At 36.3% G+C, this 20,102-nt stretch overlaps 2 protein-coding genes across 3 annotated transcripts in view; both read right to left on the minus strand.

Moving 5' to 3' along the window:
• The window catches only part of FAM151B (family with sequence similarity 151 member B), a 786,337-nt gene that overhangs the window by 498,212 nt on the left and 268,023 nt on the right, over positions 1-20,102 (minus strand). The gene's annotated exons all lie outside the window — the stretch shown is intronic.
• RASGRF2 (Ras protein specific guanine nucleotide releasing factor 2) overlaps positions 1-20,102 on the minus strand; it is a 111,374-nt gene that overhangs the window by 19,381 nt on the left and 71,891 nt on the right. Inside the window, exons 16-18 of one of the 2 annotated variants that reach the window (XM_070743085.1) lie at positions 18,932-19,057; positions 17,352-17,441; positions 11,178-11,284 (exon numbers count right to left, since the gene is read on the minus strand). In XM_070743085.1, coding sequence (XP_070599186.1) covers positions 11,178-11,284; positions 17,352-17,441; positions 18,932-19,057 — 323 coding nt within the window. Of the gene's footprint in view, positions 1-11,177; positions 11,285-17,351; positions 17,442-18,931; positions 19,061-20,102 lie in introns of both variants that reach the window. The other variant, XM_070743087.1, reaches the window with a different exon arrangement.

Below are 20,102 nucleotides of genomic sequence, written 5' to 3' on the forward strand. Positions count from 1 at the left end.
CCCAGGAATGTTTACTGGCATAACGTCATTTCCGCCCCGGAAGTATTTGTTTGACCCTGCAGGTCCAGTTCCGGGTCATAGTTGTTTATGCTAATTTATGCAAAGTATTTGAATAAATTATGCAAATTTATGTTAATAAAAATGACCCAATTTTAAATCCAGCTCTGGTGTCCGTGTCGTTACTCCGTCTCTCCAGCAATGACAGCGCCGGACTTACCCGGCAGGCAGGCTTTGCTGGAGGGACCGGGAGACACGGTCCCTCATGGCGGCCGCCATCTTGGATCCCGGGCGAAGTCTCGCGATGCGAGACTTCGCTCGGGAGATCGGGGCCTGATTGGCCAGGCCCCTGATTGGTCCGGGCGGGGCCTGCTTGCCCTATATAAGGGCGAGCAGGCCCGGGGCTCTTCCTTTTCGCCCGGACCAAGCTACAGAGCAGACACCCGCCCGCCCTCCACTATTTTGCAGTGTGCTTAGGGGTCGCCCTTAGGGGGCCGAATGGGAATTTTTTGCAGTTCTGCCTCTTAGCTGAGCTGTTTTTTCGCCCATTCCACACTGGGGTGATGGCTGTGCGGTTAGGGGGTGCTTGCATTAATTAGGTTAATTGGCTTACCTTTGGTCATTTGGGTAGGCAGGTTAGGGGCGGAAAATTGGGTGGTTTAGCAACCGCGCGTTCTCCCTTGGGCATCTTTGGGGATGATTGACAGGTTCTCTGCAAGCTCATGGAGGGAGTTTCTGCCTGAGCAGCTGGGGGGAACCTGTCTTTGGGTCCTGCACCTTTAATTCCCCGATTCGGGTTAGCCGGTGGGACCCCCCTCATGCACAGCATGGCAGAAAAGGTCACAGGTGACGGCCTGGCCCTCACCTGGACCTTGCATCGAGATACGCCCATGTGTTGCCCAGGAATGTTTACTGGCATAACGTCATTTCCGCCCCGGAAGTATTTGTTTGACCCTGCAGGTCCAGTTCCGGGTCATAGTTGTTTATGCTAATTTATGCAAAGTATTTGAATAAATTATGCAAATTTATGTTAATAAAAATGACCCAATTTTAAATCCAGCTCTGGTGTCCGTGTCGTTACTCCGTCTCTCCAGCAATGAAATATAGGCTTGAGAGGCTTTTGAAATAAAGATTTTGACAAACAATAAATAAAAATACTATTCGTTTGGGCTCTTGAATACGCTGAAAGTTGTAGCATTTGTCAGGGGTTTTTTTCAGATTTTTTTTAAAAAATCTATGTTTTAATTTAAAAATGAACTGAACCTCCTAATGTATGGAATGTTTGTGCAAAATTTGAGTCAGTGTTGTTGTCCACAAAGGATTAAAAGCTGCAGAAAGAGTGGCATGAGTAGCAATCAAAAATCAGTATCTTTTATAACCAGAGCCCATGGATTTTATTCACATGCATAGACAAAGGTCTCAGGCTTCACTCACTCCACTTCTCCTCATGCACACTTTGACAAATTGTCCTGTAGACACTCATAAACCTATCCACCCATCCTTTAGCAGTTCTAGAGTATAATAACAATGTCAGGAGTTATTTTATTTTATTCCTAGTAAGAAATAGTCACTTATGTAAGGGTGAAGTATAAAATTACAATCTGACTGTTTTTTTAAAGTTATTTGATACTTCACAGTTTTGCAAGAAGAAATTTCAGAATAAATGTAATTCATTATCCAGACACTGTTCTATGCCTGGAAGATGGAAGCTAAAGAAGATGCCCTCATAACTTCCTACTCCCTAATCACTCAGTAAACAGAATGAGAGAGACATCAACAACAGTTTGATGATAGTTTCCAGTGGAATATTTCTCCTCTTGTGAGCTTGTACCAAGAAGTAGTAGCATGTTACAGCTAACTGCACAATCCATTGTCATTTTTAGAGGTCAAAGTTAAAGTTGACAATGAGTTAAATTCTCAACAAAAATGTTCCATATCAAGTATGTTGTTGTTATTGTTACTATGGAATCAAAATCCTATCAACAAAATGTTTAAAATGAAAAAAATGACCTCTCTAACAGACCTCTCTCTAGAAATGAAGTGGGATATATTATTGTATTACTTCACCTTTAACAACAACAACACAAAACAAGACAACAACAATACAAGACCAGGCAATAGATACAAACTAAATGTAAATTGCTCCAAACTAGACTGCAGAAAATACGATTTTAGCAATAGAGTGATCAATGCCTGGAATTCACTACCGGACTCTGTTGTTTCTTCCACCAATCCCAAAATCTTCAACCTTACACTATCTACAATCGACCTCTCCCCTTTTTGAAGAGGTTTGTAAGGGACGTGAATAAGTTCACCTTCGTGCCTACCGTCCCTGTCCTACTGTCTTTTTTATCTTTTCTATCTCTACTTTCAACTTATGTTATATAAATACATACTACAATACTATAATTGTATGACAAATAAGTAAGTAAGTAAGTAAGTAAGTAAGTAAGTAAGTAAGTATTGTATATCCAATGATCCTTGGCCCCGGCATGAGTTTTTCCCATGAGTAAATTTACTACACATAAGATAAAGAAGACTGCTAATAGTATTTGAAGTGCACATAAGATAAAGAAGACTGCTAATAGTATTTGAAGTGCCATGATGTATTCTACCTCTTTGTCTGACATGATAACCATGTACACTAGAAATGAAGTAGGATAAAAGAAGAAGAACTGTGGTCCTGTTACATGGAATATGAGATAAAGAAGAAAACATTTCGAGTGACATTTTTGAGTGACATAATGCTTAAGAATAAGGCTCTGAAATTTTATGAGTATATTTCTCAATGTGCTGTGGTTATAAATTTTGACATCATACTTCACAACTAACTTTTTCCATCAGTTCAGTATCTGGTCTTATAGAAATACATTTGATGTGAGGAATTTTGGAGAAATGTAACTTAGCATCAAGAGAAGGATAACTGAAAGAACACATTTAGAAAAGGAAACTGAAAGTAACTGTGACATTATCTTACTTCAACATACACTAGTCATTCTTATTTGAAGTGGAAATAATCTTTATTTTTATTTATTATATTTATGTTCTACCCTTTTTATTTTTATAGCTCAAGGTAGCATCACAGAGCCTCAAAAACTCTGTGAGTTAGGCTGGGCTAAGGGAGAATAACCATAAGGACACCCAATCACCTACAGTGTTTAAGAATGACTAGAACTCAAGGTTTCTAATCTATTTTAATTACCATATGGTCCCCCTTATCAAATGACCACTTTAGTCAACATATATTAGTTACCTGCTTATCTAGTAGTTTTGATTTCTTGTACTGTATTCTCAAAACTATGTACTGTACTGGTAAGTTTCTTTCAGCTACTGTGTCCCTCCTTTAGTTTCACTGAAAGCCAGTTAGAAAGATTGGCCTATATTTTCAACTAACAGCTGGTTTTTTTTGTTATATAAACAAATGGAAATGTAGATAGCTTTAATTACAAACAAGCAAAGAGGTTTTTTTTTCTCTTTTGAATTCTAAATTATGATTATTATGCCAATAATAAGTGTTGCCTCAACAAGGAGGGTAGAATATATATTGATTAAAGAAATGAAAAAAATAACTTAAAAATATATTGTACCCCAAATTAAAAGTGACTATCACTTACAGATTAGATAAAATACTAAGATATAGATAGTTGCGGTTGATAACTAGAAAAGGGGAAGAAGTACATGAATGCGAAATTAATTCACAAAGGTTGCACTTATATGGAACACTTAATTGTATTGTTTAAAGGAGCAACATCTTGTGAAAATCAAGAATTCCAGCAGTTCCATACAGAATCAGATCATAAATAGTTCTAATATATTCTAAGATAAATTGGGTTTATCAGAGCATCGGTACAAAATCAAGACCAGTTTAACCCATCCTTTTGTCTTTAGAACAGTGGTTCCCAACCATTCTTTTGGCCAGGACCTACCTACGCATCTTTAAACCCCCCAGTGATTCTTAGTAAATTATTACTATTTAAAAAGTGAACTCCTACTCATGCAGGGGAAGCCTAAAGGGCCCTTAACTTGGTTTAAACAAGGTTCCAATTGCCCCCTTCAAAAATCAAATTAAAACCCACCTCTCCCACCAGGCATGGGGAAATTGATTCCCCTAGGCCGCCCCGTTGTATGTATGGTTTGTTTGGGTTGTATGATTGTTTTTAAATTAAGGGTTTTAACTGTTCTATTTTTAATCACTGGAGTTGTATTGTGTATTGTTGTTGTGAGCCACTCCAAGTCTTTGGAGAGGGGCGGCATACAAATCTAATAAATAATAATAATAATAAATTGTCCCTCTGTGGGGCATGTTCCCCATGTTGAGAACCAGGGCATTAGAACATAAAGACACAAATCTAAAACAATCCCACAAAGCAATATTTCCATCTTAATTTTTCTTTTACTTTTCATTCGTCCCTATATAGTAGTAAGCCCGAAATAAGGGGATAAAAAGGGAATGAACATAGCTAAGCTTCTTCTTGACAAATTGTTTGTTATACTTTCCAGGTCCCCAGAGAGGGGTGGTATATAAGTCTAAATCATCATCATCATCATCATCATCACCATCATACCACAGACAATCTGGGAGAAAAGTCCACAGGAGATGTTAGCTGGGAGCAAGCCAACCCAAAAGAGTTTTCTGATGTTTTATTAGGTCAGTTAATTGTTTTATCAGTAATGTCTCTTTGGATCATTAGGAAATTATTTTTCCCAGGAACTGCAATAAACTCTGGATGCTGACTCATGAAAACACAGCCATATTTTAGTATTAGTATTAAGACTAAACCAGCCAAGATTTCACCACTGACATCAGAGTCTGTTATTTTGACTGTACAAACATGAATATCAAAATAATTCATCTCAAATCAGGAAGTCATCAAGATAAAACTCAATAAAAGTTCACCCTTCATCTATCTGTCTCTTTTACCATATTGCTTACAATTAAGTAATAAATAAAATGTAATGTAAATATATATATTACTACTTTGAATTTTTGGCAAGCTCCTTACCTTTATTATTTATACTGTAACTAAACTACAGAAACTGACAAAATAAATGTTAAGAGGAACATTCAAATCTCTCAAACAAATAAGCTGTAATCTAGCCAATGATTTTCATTTCCTAGTACAGTGATGGCGAACCTAAGACATGTGTGCCACAGGTGGCACGTGGCCAAATCGGAGGTCAGGTCCGGTGTGCTTGTGCATGTGCATATTCAGCCATTTTGCCCTTCAGAGGCTTCAAGTGAAACCTTCGGAGTGCGAAAAATAGCACAATGGACAAACTACAAGTCTGTTTTTCCAAACTTCCAGTTTCCCCATTTGGCTTTTTATTCACTGCCCCAGGCTTCAGTGAGGCACAAGAGTAGGTGATTGTGCACATGTGCAAGGGGAAGTGTGGGCTGATGTTTGCATACGTGGGGGGAGTGAATGGTTGTGGGTACGTGCGCACACACTAGCGCGCACACATACCCACTTTTGACATACGAACTAAAAAAGGTTCACCATCACTGTCCTAGTAGATGTTGTGGTTGGCTCTGGCCCAGCTCCTGCCCCAAGGATTGTGGAGGTGGATGCAGGGGAAACATCAACATGTCATAGGCCTGTTTTATTGCCGACAGAGGCAGGTAGTGGAGCTTCCTCGGACGAAGAAGAAAGTGGGGTGACTTGGAAGAGTGGGGCTTGGCACACAGCCCAGGAAGCCAATCTCCATTATCTTCGGTTGATTCGGATAAGGAAGTATTAGACCCACGCAGGCGCAGAATTATGTATAGAAGAGACCAATTGCAGAAATATTACAGGAGATAAGAGAGGCCACCTGTGTTTGGGTGGGGCTCCAGTAATTAGAGCTGCTCATATAAATAGCAGCATTTTGGTTTGGCGATTGTGGAAGATTATCTGATTGTTGTTCTTCAGGACTGTGCCTTGCTGTTCGTTGATTTTTCACGACTTTGAAACCAAAGCAGAGCAAAGTGTGTGTGTGTTTCACTTCGTGAAAGAAGAAGGGCTGTGATGGTTCTTCACAGCTGCTAGCTCAGTACTTAAAGACTGATTAAGGGGATTGTACAGACTACCAGGTTGTTTTGGGACGAGTGCTCTTTGCAATACAAAAAGGGTGCTTTGTTTCTTTTGAATTTTTTTGATAAAGAACATCGTTTTTGAACTTTCAAGCATGTGTGTCTGAAATTTGTACCCTTGAATTTTCAGGAGACTCTTACCATAGAGCTAGGCAGAACAGTAGAATCATTTTAATTGAGTACAACATCTACCTAGAAGCTTCATAATAATTTTTTTTTTTTAATTTTGATTTCAAATTTTTTAACATTGGAAAAACAAGCATATTCTTTATTTGTTTTTAATGGCTATGCTGACATTAGACTTCTGAAAGTCCTAGCTGAAAGCCACCAGTGAAATCTGATGGTCATGTCTGTCTATAGCAGGGAGGTGTGCTGGAGCCCCCCACTATTTTTTAAGATGGAAGACTTTGCCTATATATAAGAACAACCTCTGCCTTTGTAGCTTTATTTTCCTTGCCTCTTCGTGTATTATCTTCTAAAATCCAAAGTCAATCAAATTGGATAGGTACCCAATTGAATACGCTACTCAAAGAATCCAGTAGTAAAAACAACATTTCCAAACCTCTTTATCCTAACAATGACATAGATTATCATTTTGTTTTTGTGACTCCATAATCAGATGAAAAAAAATCCCTAATTTTCTACATCCTAGTTTCACTTCTTCCTCTAACTCAAGAAATATGTTTTTTCTTTCTCTAGTAACTTATACCATTCTTGTAATTATTCCAAAATTAGGACCTTTCACAATACTTTTCTTTAGGATGATCTGTTACATTGTACTAAGGAACCATTTTTATATACTTCTAGTCTACTCTGTGTATTATCTTATCATTTTCAGCTATTCACATAGCTCGAGCCCTTCATCATGGCATTTTTGCCCTGTACGGAATACAGCTACTTGGGCAACTATTTGCTCATCCATTTAGCTAGCTTCCAAGGAACTAGGGCTGTGTTTGCAGAAGATAAATGCATGTAACCTGCTGGGAAACAGAAAAGCAGTGTAGCTTGCCACCACGAACCTAAGAATTCTGCGCGTCAAATAAGAGAATACATTTGCTATAGCATGTTATCTAACACTGTGCTTTGCTAGGGTGAAATGCAAATACCCATGAGATGTTGTGACAGGAAAGCTGTGGGAGTCTTGCATTCTGGGTGCTAAATATCCAACTCACATTATGGACTATTTTTTACTGAAGAGCCAATATATCAAAGAGTAGGTGTTGAGATTCTGATAAAATGCAGATATCTCTCATGTCTTTTTAGAGAAAAGAAAAAAAATCTACTAAGAATTAAACAATCAGTTATTAACATAAGAAACATTAACAAAATCTTTCTTTAAAAGCTTTGCAATGGATCTCTAAATGGAGATCTGGTCACTCTATCTTCCTCCACCTCTTTCTCTAGAATAAAATTCCATACAATGTGAAGCCATCAACCTGGGTTTTGGAGTCAAACTGATGACATGTATATCATGAGGTCTTTGTCCAAAAGATAAAACATATAGGATGTAATAATGTGGCACAAGTACATAAATCATGATATACATGTTGTCCCATCTTGTTCTGTTTTATAAGATATCTGTAGTTTCAGACCCCTAATGTCCTTTGTGTTACTATGTTTTGGTTTTTATGTCTTACTGCATGTTCTGCATTGTATTTATCATACTTTAAATACATAATGTAGAAGATTTGCATTGAATTTATATTTTATATTTCCAGTAAATAAAAAAAGTTATATAGATTAATTCTCAAAATGTTAGAAGAGAAAGATATTTCAAGTTTAGAGGATATTGTTTTCAATATTGCATCCTGGGTTATCTTTAATATGACATTCCTACAAATGAATTTAAAACTTACATACAGTGTACATGTAATAAGAGATATACATTAATTAGAATAGAATAGAACAGAACAGAACAACAGAACATAATTCTTTATTGGACAAGTATGATTGGACATTCAAGGAATTTGTCTTGATGCATATGCCCTCAGTGTACATAAAAGAAAAGATACATTTGTCAAGAATCATGAAATACAACTCTTAATGATTGTCATAGGGGTCAAAAAAGCAATGAGGAAACAATCAATATTAATTTTAAAAATCTTAAGGATACAAGGTTACAGTCATAAGTGGGAGGAAATGGGTGATAGGAAAGATGAGAAAAAACTAGTAGTAATAGTAGTGCAGACTTGGTAAATAGTTTGACAGTGTTGAGGGAATTATTTGTTTAGCAGAATGATGGTGTTCAGGGAAAAACTGTTCTTGTCTTGGTATGCAGTACTCTCTAGCAACATTTTCAGGGTAGGAGTTGAAATAGTTAATGTCCAGGATGCAAGGGGTCAATAAATATTTTACAGCCTTCTTTTTGACTCATACAGTATACAGGTCCTCAATGGAAGACAGGTTGGCAGCAATTGTTTTTTCTGCAGCTTAATGCCAAAGAAGGCTGTACCATTGTGAAGAGTTCATTTCCAGATACAGAGTCAGGTAGCTTTCATGAACAGCTTTGCAAGATGAATTATTTTGCATTTGCAAAATGCAAATGAAGGTACTGGTCGCTTTCTATAAAATCCTACATGGCACAGGGCCTGGTTATTTAACAGGCCATCTATCACTCAGACTATTTCATTTAGCAGGGTTGGCAACCATGTTCCAGGTTCTATTGATTAAACACTTCCATCTTTCTGAACCCCAGAAGTGTGTCTTCTCTGTAGAAGTATCCGCCCTCTGGAATGAGGTTCTCTTGATTAAAATGTCTCCCATCCTACTGGTATTTCATAGGGCCTTAAAGACCTGCATTTTCCCCTGGCCTTTGAAGAGGACATCCCTCTCTTCCTTTCTGTTCCCCTCTTTATTTTTCTTTGCCATTATTTTCCTTTATCTTGTGCTGTTTTTGTGACTTTTATGTTGTTGTTCCTTATGTTGTTTTGACTTTTTTTAACAATTGTAAACTGCTCAGTGTTGCTGGGAGTGGGGCAGTGTATAAATTTAATAAATTATTATTAGTAATAGTAGTAGTATTTCCTGATACAGTATTTCATTAGATGCATAATCCAAAACAGTAAACATATTTTAGCAGAGAAAGAAACTAATTTGCATTATTTTTTGTGGCTTATGTTTAATGAAAAGATTCCTTTCTGATCCTTTTCCTGGAAAAGAATTTGCATAATGTTTATCTAAAAGGAGTAGCTGCAATTAAAATCATATTTAGCTACATAACCTGCTATCTAAGGCGTAGGTAGCAGCTGAGTCTGCCTATGGCTTTTTATTTTTACTCAAGAATCTCTAGATCAGCCGTCTACGTGTTGTCCACAATTTGGGTCTGAGCCTGGTGATGTTCAGGAATGCTGTTCAGAATGGGCTCCCTTAGAGTCAAAGCACTAGGTTCAGGATAATTCTGATTCTGTTTAAGGACAGGATGAGAGTCTAACAAGTTACACAAAATGTCATAAATGGCATAATGCACATAAATCCATAATTTATAATTCTAAGAATGGTTAATATATAAATGAACCTTTTCAGTCTGTCTCAGCTATTTGCATTTTAAATGAAGCAGAATTCAAACATTATTTGTTGTGTGTAAAGCTGCTGTGCCATAGTATCATTTTCCACAAGCACAATAATTATGGATAAATAACCTAAGGTGTATGTTGTGGTTGGCTCTGGCCCAGCTCCTGCCCCAAGGAATGTGGAGGTGGATGCAGGGGAAACATCAACATGTCATAGGCCTGTTTTATTGCCGACAGAGTCAGGTAGTGCAGTTTCCTCGGACAAAGAAGAAGGTGGGGGTGACTTGGAAGAGGGGGGCTTGGCACACAGCCCAGGAAGCCAATCTCCATTATCTTCGGTTGATTTGGATGAGGAAGTGTTAGACCCACGCAGGCGCAGACTTATGCATAGTAGAGACCAATTGAGGAAATATTACAGGAGATAAGAGAGGCCACCTGTGTTTGGGTGGGGCTCCAGTAATTAGAGGTGCTGATTTAAAGAGCAGCGTGCTGGCTTGGGCCGTTGTGGAAGATTATCTGATCGTTGTTCTTCAGGACTGTGCCTTGCTATTTGTTGATTTTTCCTGACTTTGAAACCAAAGCAGAGCAAAATGTGTGTGTGTTTCACTTCGTGGAAGAAGAAGGGCTGTGACAGTTCTTCACAGCTGCTAGCTAAGTACTTTAATACTGATTATGGGGATTGTACAGACTACCAGGTTGTTTTGGGACGAGTGCTCTTTGCAATACAAAAAGGGTGCTTTGTTTCTTTTGAATTTTTGTGATAAAGAACATTGTTTTTGAACTTTCAAGTGTGTGTGTGTCTGAAATTTGTACCCTTGAATTTTCGGGAGACTCATACCATAGAGCCCGGCAGAACAGTGTACTGCTTTAGAAAATTAGAAATAGTCCTCAAAACCAATAAAAAACAAACACTTAATTTTTCACTTCCATAGCTGATGCTAATAACAGAATTCATCTTCTAAATGAGATTGGCACTACTATTGACACAACTTAACTCTTGAGGCTATAAATGTTATGCACAATTTGCAGGAAATGATATTACCCATATAATTGGCTCTAGAATAATATACTTAATTTTAAGATGGACCATGGATCAAATTTAGAGACTAAAATGATTCTTTTTTCTGCCCTAAAATCATGCCAAAAATCCAATTACTTTTAACAAGGCCCCAATCATTGAAAGAGTTAACTAAGCATACAGAAAAACCATTTTGCTGATTCAGTGTTGGATTCTTGACAGCCTTGCATATACTTTAGAAATAATATGGAAAACTTTCATATCAGTTTAAGGTACAAACTTTCTTTTATAGAAACCATGTAATAGCAAAATCCAGAAGAGCTACTTAGTATAAGGCACAGCTGCCAAAAAATATATGCAAACTATCACAAAGCATAATGCCAGCAGAGACTTTCCCTATAAGTGTTGGTATTAAAATTCCCAAAATTCTCATTCAGCATGGCTATGAGACAAAAGAGGATGAGAGTCTAATAAATTCTTGACTTTTTTGTAAAACTGGAAAGTAGGAGAATTTGTACAGTTCAGTAAACTGTGGAAAGAATGTGTCACTGCTTCACATGTAAATGCATATTATAAAAAGTACCTGAGAATGTTTTGATACCCAGTGGCGAAGGACATTCAGGACACGATTAGTAGCTGCTCGACGTATTATGAATTCCTTATCACATGTTCGTTCAGAATTATTAAATGCTACATATTTTAAAAGAGATATACAATAAAATAAAATCAATTAGATGAAGAAAATTATCAACGTAAAATTCTTCACAATATAGCTTGGTTGGATAAAATCATTTTTTTAAAAAAAAAATACTTTAATTGTTGACACAAAAGATTTTGAAAATTTTGCTTACACATACCGTATATATTAAACGATACAACATATATTTGCAACTTCCGAAAGAGTTTCCTACCTTTATAAACAAAAGTTTTGCTTGAATTGCTTCATTTTTTTCTATAATCCTGAATATTATGAAGTGAATTCAATGTTATATTATAATATTACACAGCAACATGTGGGTCATTTTAAAACAAGCACAAGTGCAATTTTTATAGAAAAGGGTAGGACAAAATTAATTAATTGTTTATAACAAAGGTGTTCAAACTTGGCAACTTTAAGGCTTCAACTCCCAGAATTCTGTGAGAGTATCATAGCTGGCTGGAAAATTCTGGGAGTTGAAGTCCACAAGTTTTAAAGTTGCCAAGTTTGGGGTTAACAACTTGTTCCCTGCTACCCACTCAGATTTTTAACTATCTTGACGGACATACATGCAGCTTCTGTATCAGTGAGGGAAATATAGCTAATCTTCCCTATACTAAATATAGGTAGTCCTCAATTTACAAGAAGGTCATTTAGTGATCATTCAAAATTACAATGGCACTGAACTTATGACCATTTTCTACACTTATTACCATTGCAGCATCCCCATAGTCACATGATCAAAATTCTGGCACATGGCAATTGGTTCAGACTTATGATGTTTGCCACATCCCAGGATGATGTGATCCCCTTTTCCAAACTTTTCCAAGTCAATGGGGAAACCAGATTCACTTAACCCCCATGTTACTAATTTAAGAACTGCAGTGAGTCACTTAACAAATGAGACAAGAAAATGGGGCAAAGTTTAACAAATTTCTTACTTAGCAACATATATTTTGGGCTCATTTGTGGTCCTATGTTGAGGACTACCTGTAATCTCAAATTCTCATTGTATGAGTTTCTCCAAAACTACTAAGAAAGAGGCAGGTTCGGCAGCACATCTGATTTCTTTATTTATTTATTTGGATTTCTCGGTCGCCCTTCCCCAGAGGACTCAGAGCAGCTTACACAATAAAATCAGTACAAAAAATAAAAATGTAATAAACCCAAAATCTAATATGAAACCCAATAATTAAGACCATTTCAACTAAAAACCAGTTACACTCATTCACTCATACTGTTAGCCGGAACTGATGACAATGCTAAACCGCCCCAGGCTTGCCGGCAGAGATGTGTCTTCAGAGTCTTACGAAAGGCAAGGAGAGTGGTGGTGGTGTGAATCTCTGGTGGAAGTTGATTCTAGAGGGCCAGAGCTGCCACAGAGAAGGCCCTTCTCTACGTCCCGCCAGGCAACATTGTTTGGCTGACGGGACTTGGAGAAGACCGACTCTGTGGGCTCAGACCCGGCCACTGGAATATATGAAGTAGTAGACGGTCCCACTGTTTACTGCCTCATATATCTGTCAAGGTGTTCTTTTCTGACCTTATGTAAATATGAACTCCTACTGGTAAATAGTCTTTAATAAGTCAATTCCTTATGGTTTCAAACATTGGTAGTTAAGGATCAAATAATTAAGGTTCACGGTTTTCTTAATACATTAATGTAATTGCTTGGACTCAATATGTTGCTTCTGTTAATAACATGGCCATTTGCTTTATGGATCAGTGAAGTCTCTGATCATTTTTCAAAGGCAAAGTCATGCAGAGTGTATTAACAGCATTTTAAATAGCGTATATCTAATCAAAATTGCATAAAGGCACATCAAGCCACAAACTCCAACCCAGATTAAGGCTAGCCCCAAGACAGACATCAGATGATAAAATGTGTATTTTCAAAGCAATAGTGCAGTACAAAATCTAGCATATTTAACAACAATCATTCTATAAATGTATAGTTTATATCTATTTCCCATAACTGGTCCATTTTTCCTAAATCAATGAGCAAGTTATGTACTACCTGTTTGAACCAAGAAGCAAGAGAAATAATATGCTGATTGTTGTCCACATTGCATTCCTCACACCTTTTAAGAACCAAAAATATTAGAGCTGAATGTCCATGTGAGCAGTTAGTCTGAGCAGCCATCTGTTCAGACAAATTAAATATCCCAAACATTCGATAGACAGATGTATAGCTTCCAGGCTTCACTCTATTTATAGCATGCTGTAGATCAGTGTTTCCCAACCTTGGCAAGTTGAAGATATCTGGACTTCAACTCCCAGAATTCCCCAGCCAGTGAATGCTGGCTTTGGAATTCTGGGAGTTGAAGTCCAGATATCTTCAAGTTGCCAAGGTTGGGAAACACTGCTGTAGATTACCTGTAGTGTCTACAGTTTTCAGAATTATTTGACTATTGCCTGGTTCCTAGAGCTGAGAGAGGATAACTGGTCCACTCAGTTGGTTCATACCAAAAGCGGGACTAAAACTCACTTTTCTAGCCTGATTCCTTAACCGCTATACTAAACTGATTCTCTTAAAACTGAATAGATATATATAAACAGTGTCACATGCAGGGAAAATTCAAAATGGCTTTCCATTTCCCATTAGAAAAATAACACTTTTCTACTTTGCTCAGATTTCCTATAGGAAGGACTTATTCTACCTCTAAGGGAGAATGCTTGTCTTCTTTTTAGCACCTACTATGACTGATTTTGAGACAGTCAGACTTAAAGTGTGCTGTTTTGTAGGAATCATTCTGCTACTTATTGCATTACTTGCAATACACATACTGCAATATAACACAGAATTAGAGGTGGGATTTTATCTGGATACTAAACAAGTCAACTTTCAATAATTTCTAGTCTTATGATGAAATGGAGATTTAACTTTCCGTCTATTATTCAATATGATAAAATCAAAGCTATACTGATTGAATTACTTAAAAGAGAATGTGCCATCTTTGCACTTAATTATTAATGGAGTTTATATTCTTAATATGCAAAGGGGAATAAAGGGACTTCTGAAAATGTCAATCGCGGGTTAAACATGTGAATTAATTCACAAAAGAGCTTTAAGCCAACATAATGCAGCTGTCAGGCCACAACTGGTTGGAGAAATCCCTGGGACTTCAGATTTGGCTTTCTCCCAGATGTGCCAATGTGGCTCTGTTAATAAATTGGAACCTTGAGGAATACTTTGCCCCAGACTCTGATTTAGTTTTTGATGAATAGATATGACAATCTCTGCTATTGATTTATTGTATTTGTTTGTTGTCTAGTTCTATCCAGATGATCATTGTTCAGACTCTTGTTCAATTTATATTCTTAATCAGATCTAGCAAGGCATTTTTAAGATTTTAATTCATCTTACTCTCATTCCTTTATATAGCCACCAATGGAAAAGAATGTTGCAATGAAGAAGAGTGTTGATAACTTTCTTGTTCCTGTTTTGTTATAAATTTCTAAAGAACACCCATCAAATACCACTTTTTGGAAATAATTAATAAATGTCTGAAGTATTTTTGAACAGCTATCCCAACCACAGGATTTAATTAATAAGACCTGCGAAGATGTACAGCATTTTGATTTTTTTTGCTTTATATTATTGTTATTTGAAATTGCAATTTTTGCTCAAATTAATGTTAAATCAATTGAAGAGAAACAATGAGTCATAAAGGAATTTATTTTGCTCACATAAATAAGAACGTTCCTTCTATCAAAACATAATGAATCTTGACTAATCCTGGGTTTCCATAACAGTTTTATAGCATTATGCAAATGAAAATGGGCAATGGAATTTTTTTTAAAAAGTCATTTCTTATACTGCTGTTGAATGGCATAGATACATTCTCAAGCATCTACATAGTAGAAAATATACACATTTGAGTAATAAAGTATTATCCAAAAAAGGAAGCAGGTTATTTAATTACTCCTTATCTCCTGATTTTTCTGCCTTATAATTATACTTATTTAAAAATACTTCTCCTTATAAAAACATCTTAACATATTTAAATACATATAAAGCAGAATAATGTTTAATTTTAATTAATATAAAATGTAAATGAAATCGCAGACTTTATCATGGGGCAAGAACAGACCACAATAACCCACTTCAAATTCTAATGTATTAATGCAAAGAAAACTGCACATTTCACTAACCTCTAGTATAAATTAAAATCCAGAGGCATTGTTAAAATGTAACATGTCTAATGTAAATTATTATCCATCTCTTAGGATATCTCAAGAACATCCTGGGCAACTTGGTCCCATCACCTGCTGATGCTTTTAAATGAAGACCAGAGGACTGAATCTGGAACTTACCTTATATGCATTATCACTAAACTGCATCACCTTTCCATATAGAAACATAGAAGACTGACGGCAGAAAAAGACCTCATGATCCATCTAGTCTGCCCTTATACTATTTTCTGTATTTTATATTAGGATGGATATATGTTTATCCCAGGCATGTTTAAATTCAGTGGATTTATCTACCATGTCTGCTGGAAGTTTGTTCCAAGGATCTACTACTCTTTCAGCAAAATAATATTTTCTCATGTTGCTTTTGATCTTTCCCCCAACTAACTTCAGATTGTGTCCCCTTGTTCTTGTGTTCACTTTCCTATTAAAAACACTTCCCTCCTGGACCTTATTTAATCCTTTAACATATTTAAATGTTTCGATCATGTCCCCCCTTTTCCTTTTGTCCTCCAGACTATACAGATTGAGTTCATTAAGTCTTTCCCAACACATTTTATGCTTAAGACCTTCCACCATTCTTGTAGCCCGTCTTTGGACCCGTTCAATATAGAGAGATATATATTTATTAACATGTATTTATCAACAAGGAGGAGTCCTCTTTATCTTTCTCAGATAACTGTAACTTTAATACAAGGTTAATGCTTAATAATTGCTTAATAAAAGCTTCATTGTGTGATTTGCCAGTCTGAAAGAAAGCATTTAGCCAACCATTTGACAGAATTGCTAAGCAACAGTTCTCCAGATTCAAAACAGCTCTTACTTCTGGAACAAAAATAGAATTCTATTCAAATTCATCACAGTTTGTGAAAGTTATAAGCCAAAGAGAATATATGTAGATAGATATATAATTTACAGACAGATTGCCACAAATTTATGTTCAGTTTTTGCACCTCTGAGAGTTGACTCTTTGGAGATAAAGTAATACACCGATTTTTTGATAAAAAGCAATCGAAAGAAAATGCCAAGCACAGTTTCATACTTAAGAAAAACTGCAGCCTTAATAATAGAAACACTATTCTCCTTGATTTTTATAAAAAATATGATATTGAAATGCTAGCAATTAAGCAGATGTTGTTTGCACTTTCAACAGCTACAGCATGGACAATTTCACCAAAAGTAGTTTCTTTTAGTTTTATAATCGTAACATCATTTTCTTTATCCATGTTAAATATTTGCCAGAAGGGGCATAAAACAAAACAAAATTTACAAATTAGTATAGTCAGAAGAACTTATGTACTTAGTAAGAAAACAAGCAAACAAATGAATGCATATTTTACTGTAATCTTTATCAGATTGCTCCTTCTGCCTTTGCCAACCACAATTAACATAAAACATTACTATTAAATTACCTTGGTGGCCAGCTACTTATTAAGGAGCTATATCCCTGGAGGAGCCAATCTTGGCAGTGATGCCAAGACTCATGGCAACTCCACAAGGAAAATCAGTAGTTGTTGTTTTTCATAAAAGCATCATATTTTATAATTTTTCCAAAAGTTTATATTTAGGTTGGAAATGCAATTCAAGATTTATGGTAGCAGCATTTGTGTGTGTGTGTGTGTGTGTGTGTGTGTGTGTGTGTGTTTGTGTGCCTAATGTTTCTATCCCATTCAGTCCATAAACTGATAGTTGAATGTTCTGATACTTCTAATTGCAGACTAACAAATTATTCTTAAAAAATCAAATATCGTATCAGGTAGAATAGATTGGTTTGTCCTTAAATCTTGAATTGAAAACTTATCATGCTGAAAAGGCCAGTTCAATTCAAATCAGGGTTGATTCAAATAGATCTATTAATAACCTTACCTGGCGGACTTCCATGACCAGCTGCAGCTGTAGCAATAGCAAAAGCCGAAGCAGGAGAAACAGAACAATGACCATTGTCAGTCACCTGTACTGCAAGCAAAATAAAATAAGTAAACATCAGCTGTTATTGTTTTATAAATAAAAACACATCACTTAACATTATATTTCTAACAGAATATCTCTCTATATATCTCTTAACAGAATATCTATATGCAATATATAAAAAAATATATAAATCAATAAAGGCTCACCTTTATTGATTGCAACTGAAAATCAACCATATGGCTCTTCCCTGGTAAAAGCTGATTTGGAGGCGAGCCTGTAGCACAGAGGTTAATATCCTGCCTTGCACGCAGCACACTACAGGTTCAAATCCCAGTAAGGGTGTGTCTAGTTGATGAGGCCATAACAAGGCTGAAATAGATCTATATTTGGCTCCCTTCCTTTTCACTTATCAGCATAAATATGTAACCGTATAAAATCCTAGTTGTTGACTATACAAAAAAAGAAAAAGAAAAATGTATCTGCCTTGGAATGGCTACTGCGTGGTGCCAAGAAGCAAAAGGAAAACAACGTTGTTTCCTCCCATATTTGAGAATACCAGCGTGATTTCAACAGAAAATCAACAATATATGTGTGTGTGTGTGTGTGTGTTCATTTGTTAACTAGTATTTATTCTCTCTGTAGTTTCCTCAACAGTTAGTTCCAAGCCTTTTTGCCAGAATAAGACATCTACCTAATTAGGACATCTATACAGGACACACGTATTTTATTCTTAGGTACAAGATAGATTTATTTCTCTCTAACAATAGTACCATATGTATCTTCCTCACACCAGGTAAGACAAAATGTGCCCTCAGCTTGTAACACAAAAATCTGTCAGGAGCCTGAAGTTAATGTTTTTTTCAAACAAACGTACATATTGTTCAAAAGAACATTTCTTCACAGTGGAATGCAAAAATTTCTCTTGCTGCCTGTGTCATTTTTAATTGTATTATTTACAGTTTCTTTTTCTATATACTGTGTGATAAATAAGCATTAAAAAAGAGGAAATTAATATACTAGAGCAGTGATGGAAAGCCTGTGGCATGGGTACCAAGGTTGGCACGCAGAACCATATCTAAAGGCATGCGAGTCTTTCTTTGCCCTATGTTAACTCTATTTTCAGTCTCAGGGAAGGCAGGGGGTGGCAGTTTTTCACCCTCTCCAGGTGGCCTGTTTTTTGCCCTCTCCAGGCTTCAGGAAAGCCTCTAGACCTTGTGGATGACTAAAAACGGCCCAACAGGCCAACTGGAAGTTCAGAAACGTGGGGGCAATATGGGGTAGTTGTGTATGCATGCACAAGGGAAGACCATTGCATTATGGCTGTGGGCAAGTGACATCAGGTGTGTGCACGCCCTTTTGGCAGTCAAGCAAAAAAAGGTTTGCCATCACTGTCCTAGAGATAATTTTTTTAAAAAGAGAGAGAAACAAATTCAGGACTGCAATCCAAACTGATTTACACAAGAATTCAAATCCTATTGAAGCATCTTAAATCCATGCAGCAAAGCCCTGTAATAAAGTCAATATTTTCATATTACCTCCTGTCTGCCGGTAACGTAGATGTCGTGGAGTTGAAGGAGATCTGCATGGAGATAGCTCAGGAGGATCTACTGTTGAGGCACTTTCTGGGATAGGATGATCAACTGGTACAGATTCCAAAACTCCTGCTATTAAAAAAAACAATTAAATAAATACAGGAAACATACTAAATTCTTATTCTAAAAACTTGATTTTCAGTGTGCCTGACTGAAACACACTTTGAAAAATGTGAATGTATTTTGTATCTGGGCAGTACATAGTCAGCACTTATAATTCCACATATAAAAATACACAATTGAAAAGAAAAAAATCTCAACAATTGATGACCACAATGTCAAGTAATTCATGGATCGACTGGGGTATGGTGTGTATGAGATATTCAATTGATACAAATTATGATAAAATTGCAAAGGTTTCTATTTCAACGCCATTGTTCAATAATTAATCAATATATTCATATAATTTTGGCACCCATATTATCCATGTGCCAGTGCTACTTAAAGTAGCCGCCTAATTTCTTGGATTTGCTCAGCAGCCATGCAACCTAGGGAAAATACATTTTAGATTAAGGAGATGCCAGCACAAGATGTTCTGAAGTAGGCAAAGGTACAATGTCAGCTCAATGTTAACTCAATTCAACAATTCAACCATAATTTTGGGAAATGTGATACTACATAGTTGGAAGTAGCAATGTTGGGGTTTTTTACACCAGTTCTATTTAAACAGTCTAATGGTGCACACAAAACCTCACAATCCAGGTTAAAGAAACAAGGAAGAAATTTGAATTACAACACTATTTAATGAAAAGAGAAAGCATACAGCTCACTAAAATTTATTGTTTGCAAAACCATTTTGGTATTAAATGTTAATTGAGAAAAACTTTTCTTTTCAGTGTTGAGATTTGATTTAGTTCTACCTTTATGGGAAAAAATCAAATCAATCTATCAAATACGACACTCTAATATTTAAAATAAATTACAACTGAGTTGATTTAGTTGATAAGTTTTTTTTTCTATAAGATTATCCCCTTTGTAATGTTATTCCAGTACAAGCTTGGAAGAATAAACAAACTCAGATATTACCAGCTTAATTCCTAAGGTTCTATCTATCTATCGCAAAAAGTCAAACTGTGGAAACTTTTGCATCTCATTTGGAAGCCAAGGACCCAGA

Source organism: Erythrolamprus reginae, chromosome 2 (assembly GCF_031021105.1).
Source record: "Erythrolamprus reginae isolate rEryReg1 chromosome 2, rEryReg1.hap1, whole genome shotgun sequence".
NCBI classification, from domain to species: Eukaryota; Metazoa; Chordata; class Lepidosauria; order Squamata; family Dipsadidae; genus Erythrolamprus; species Erythrolamprus reginae.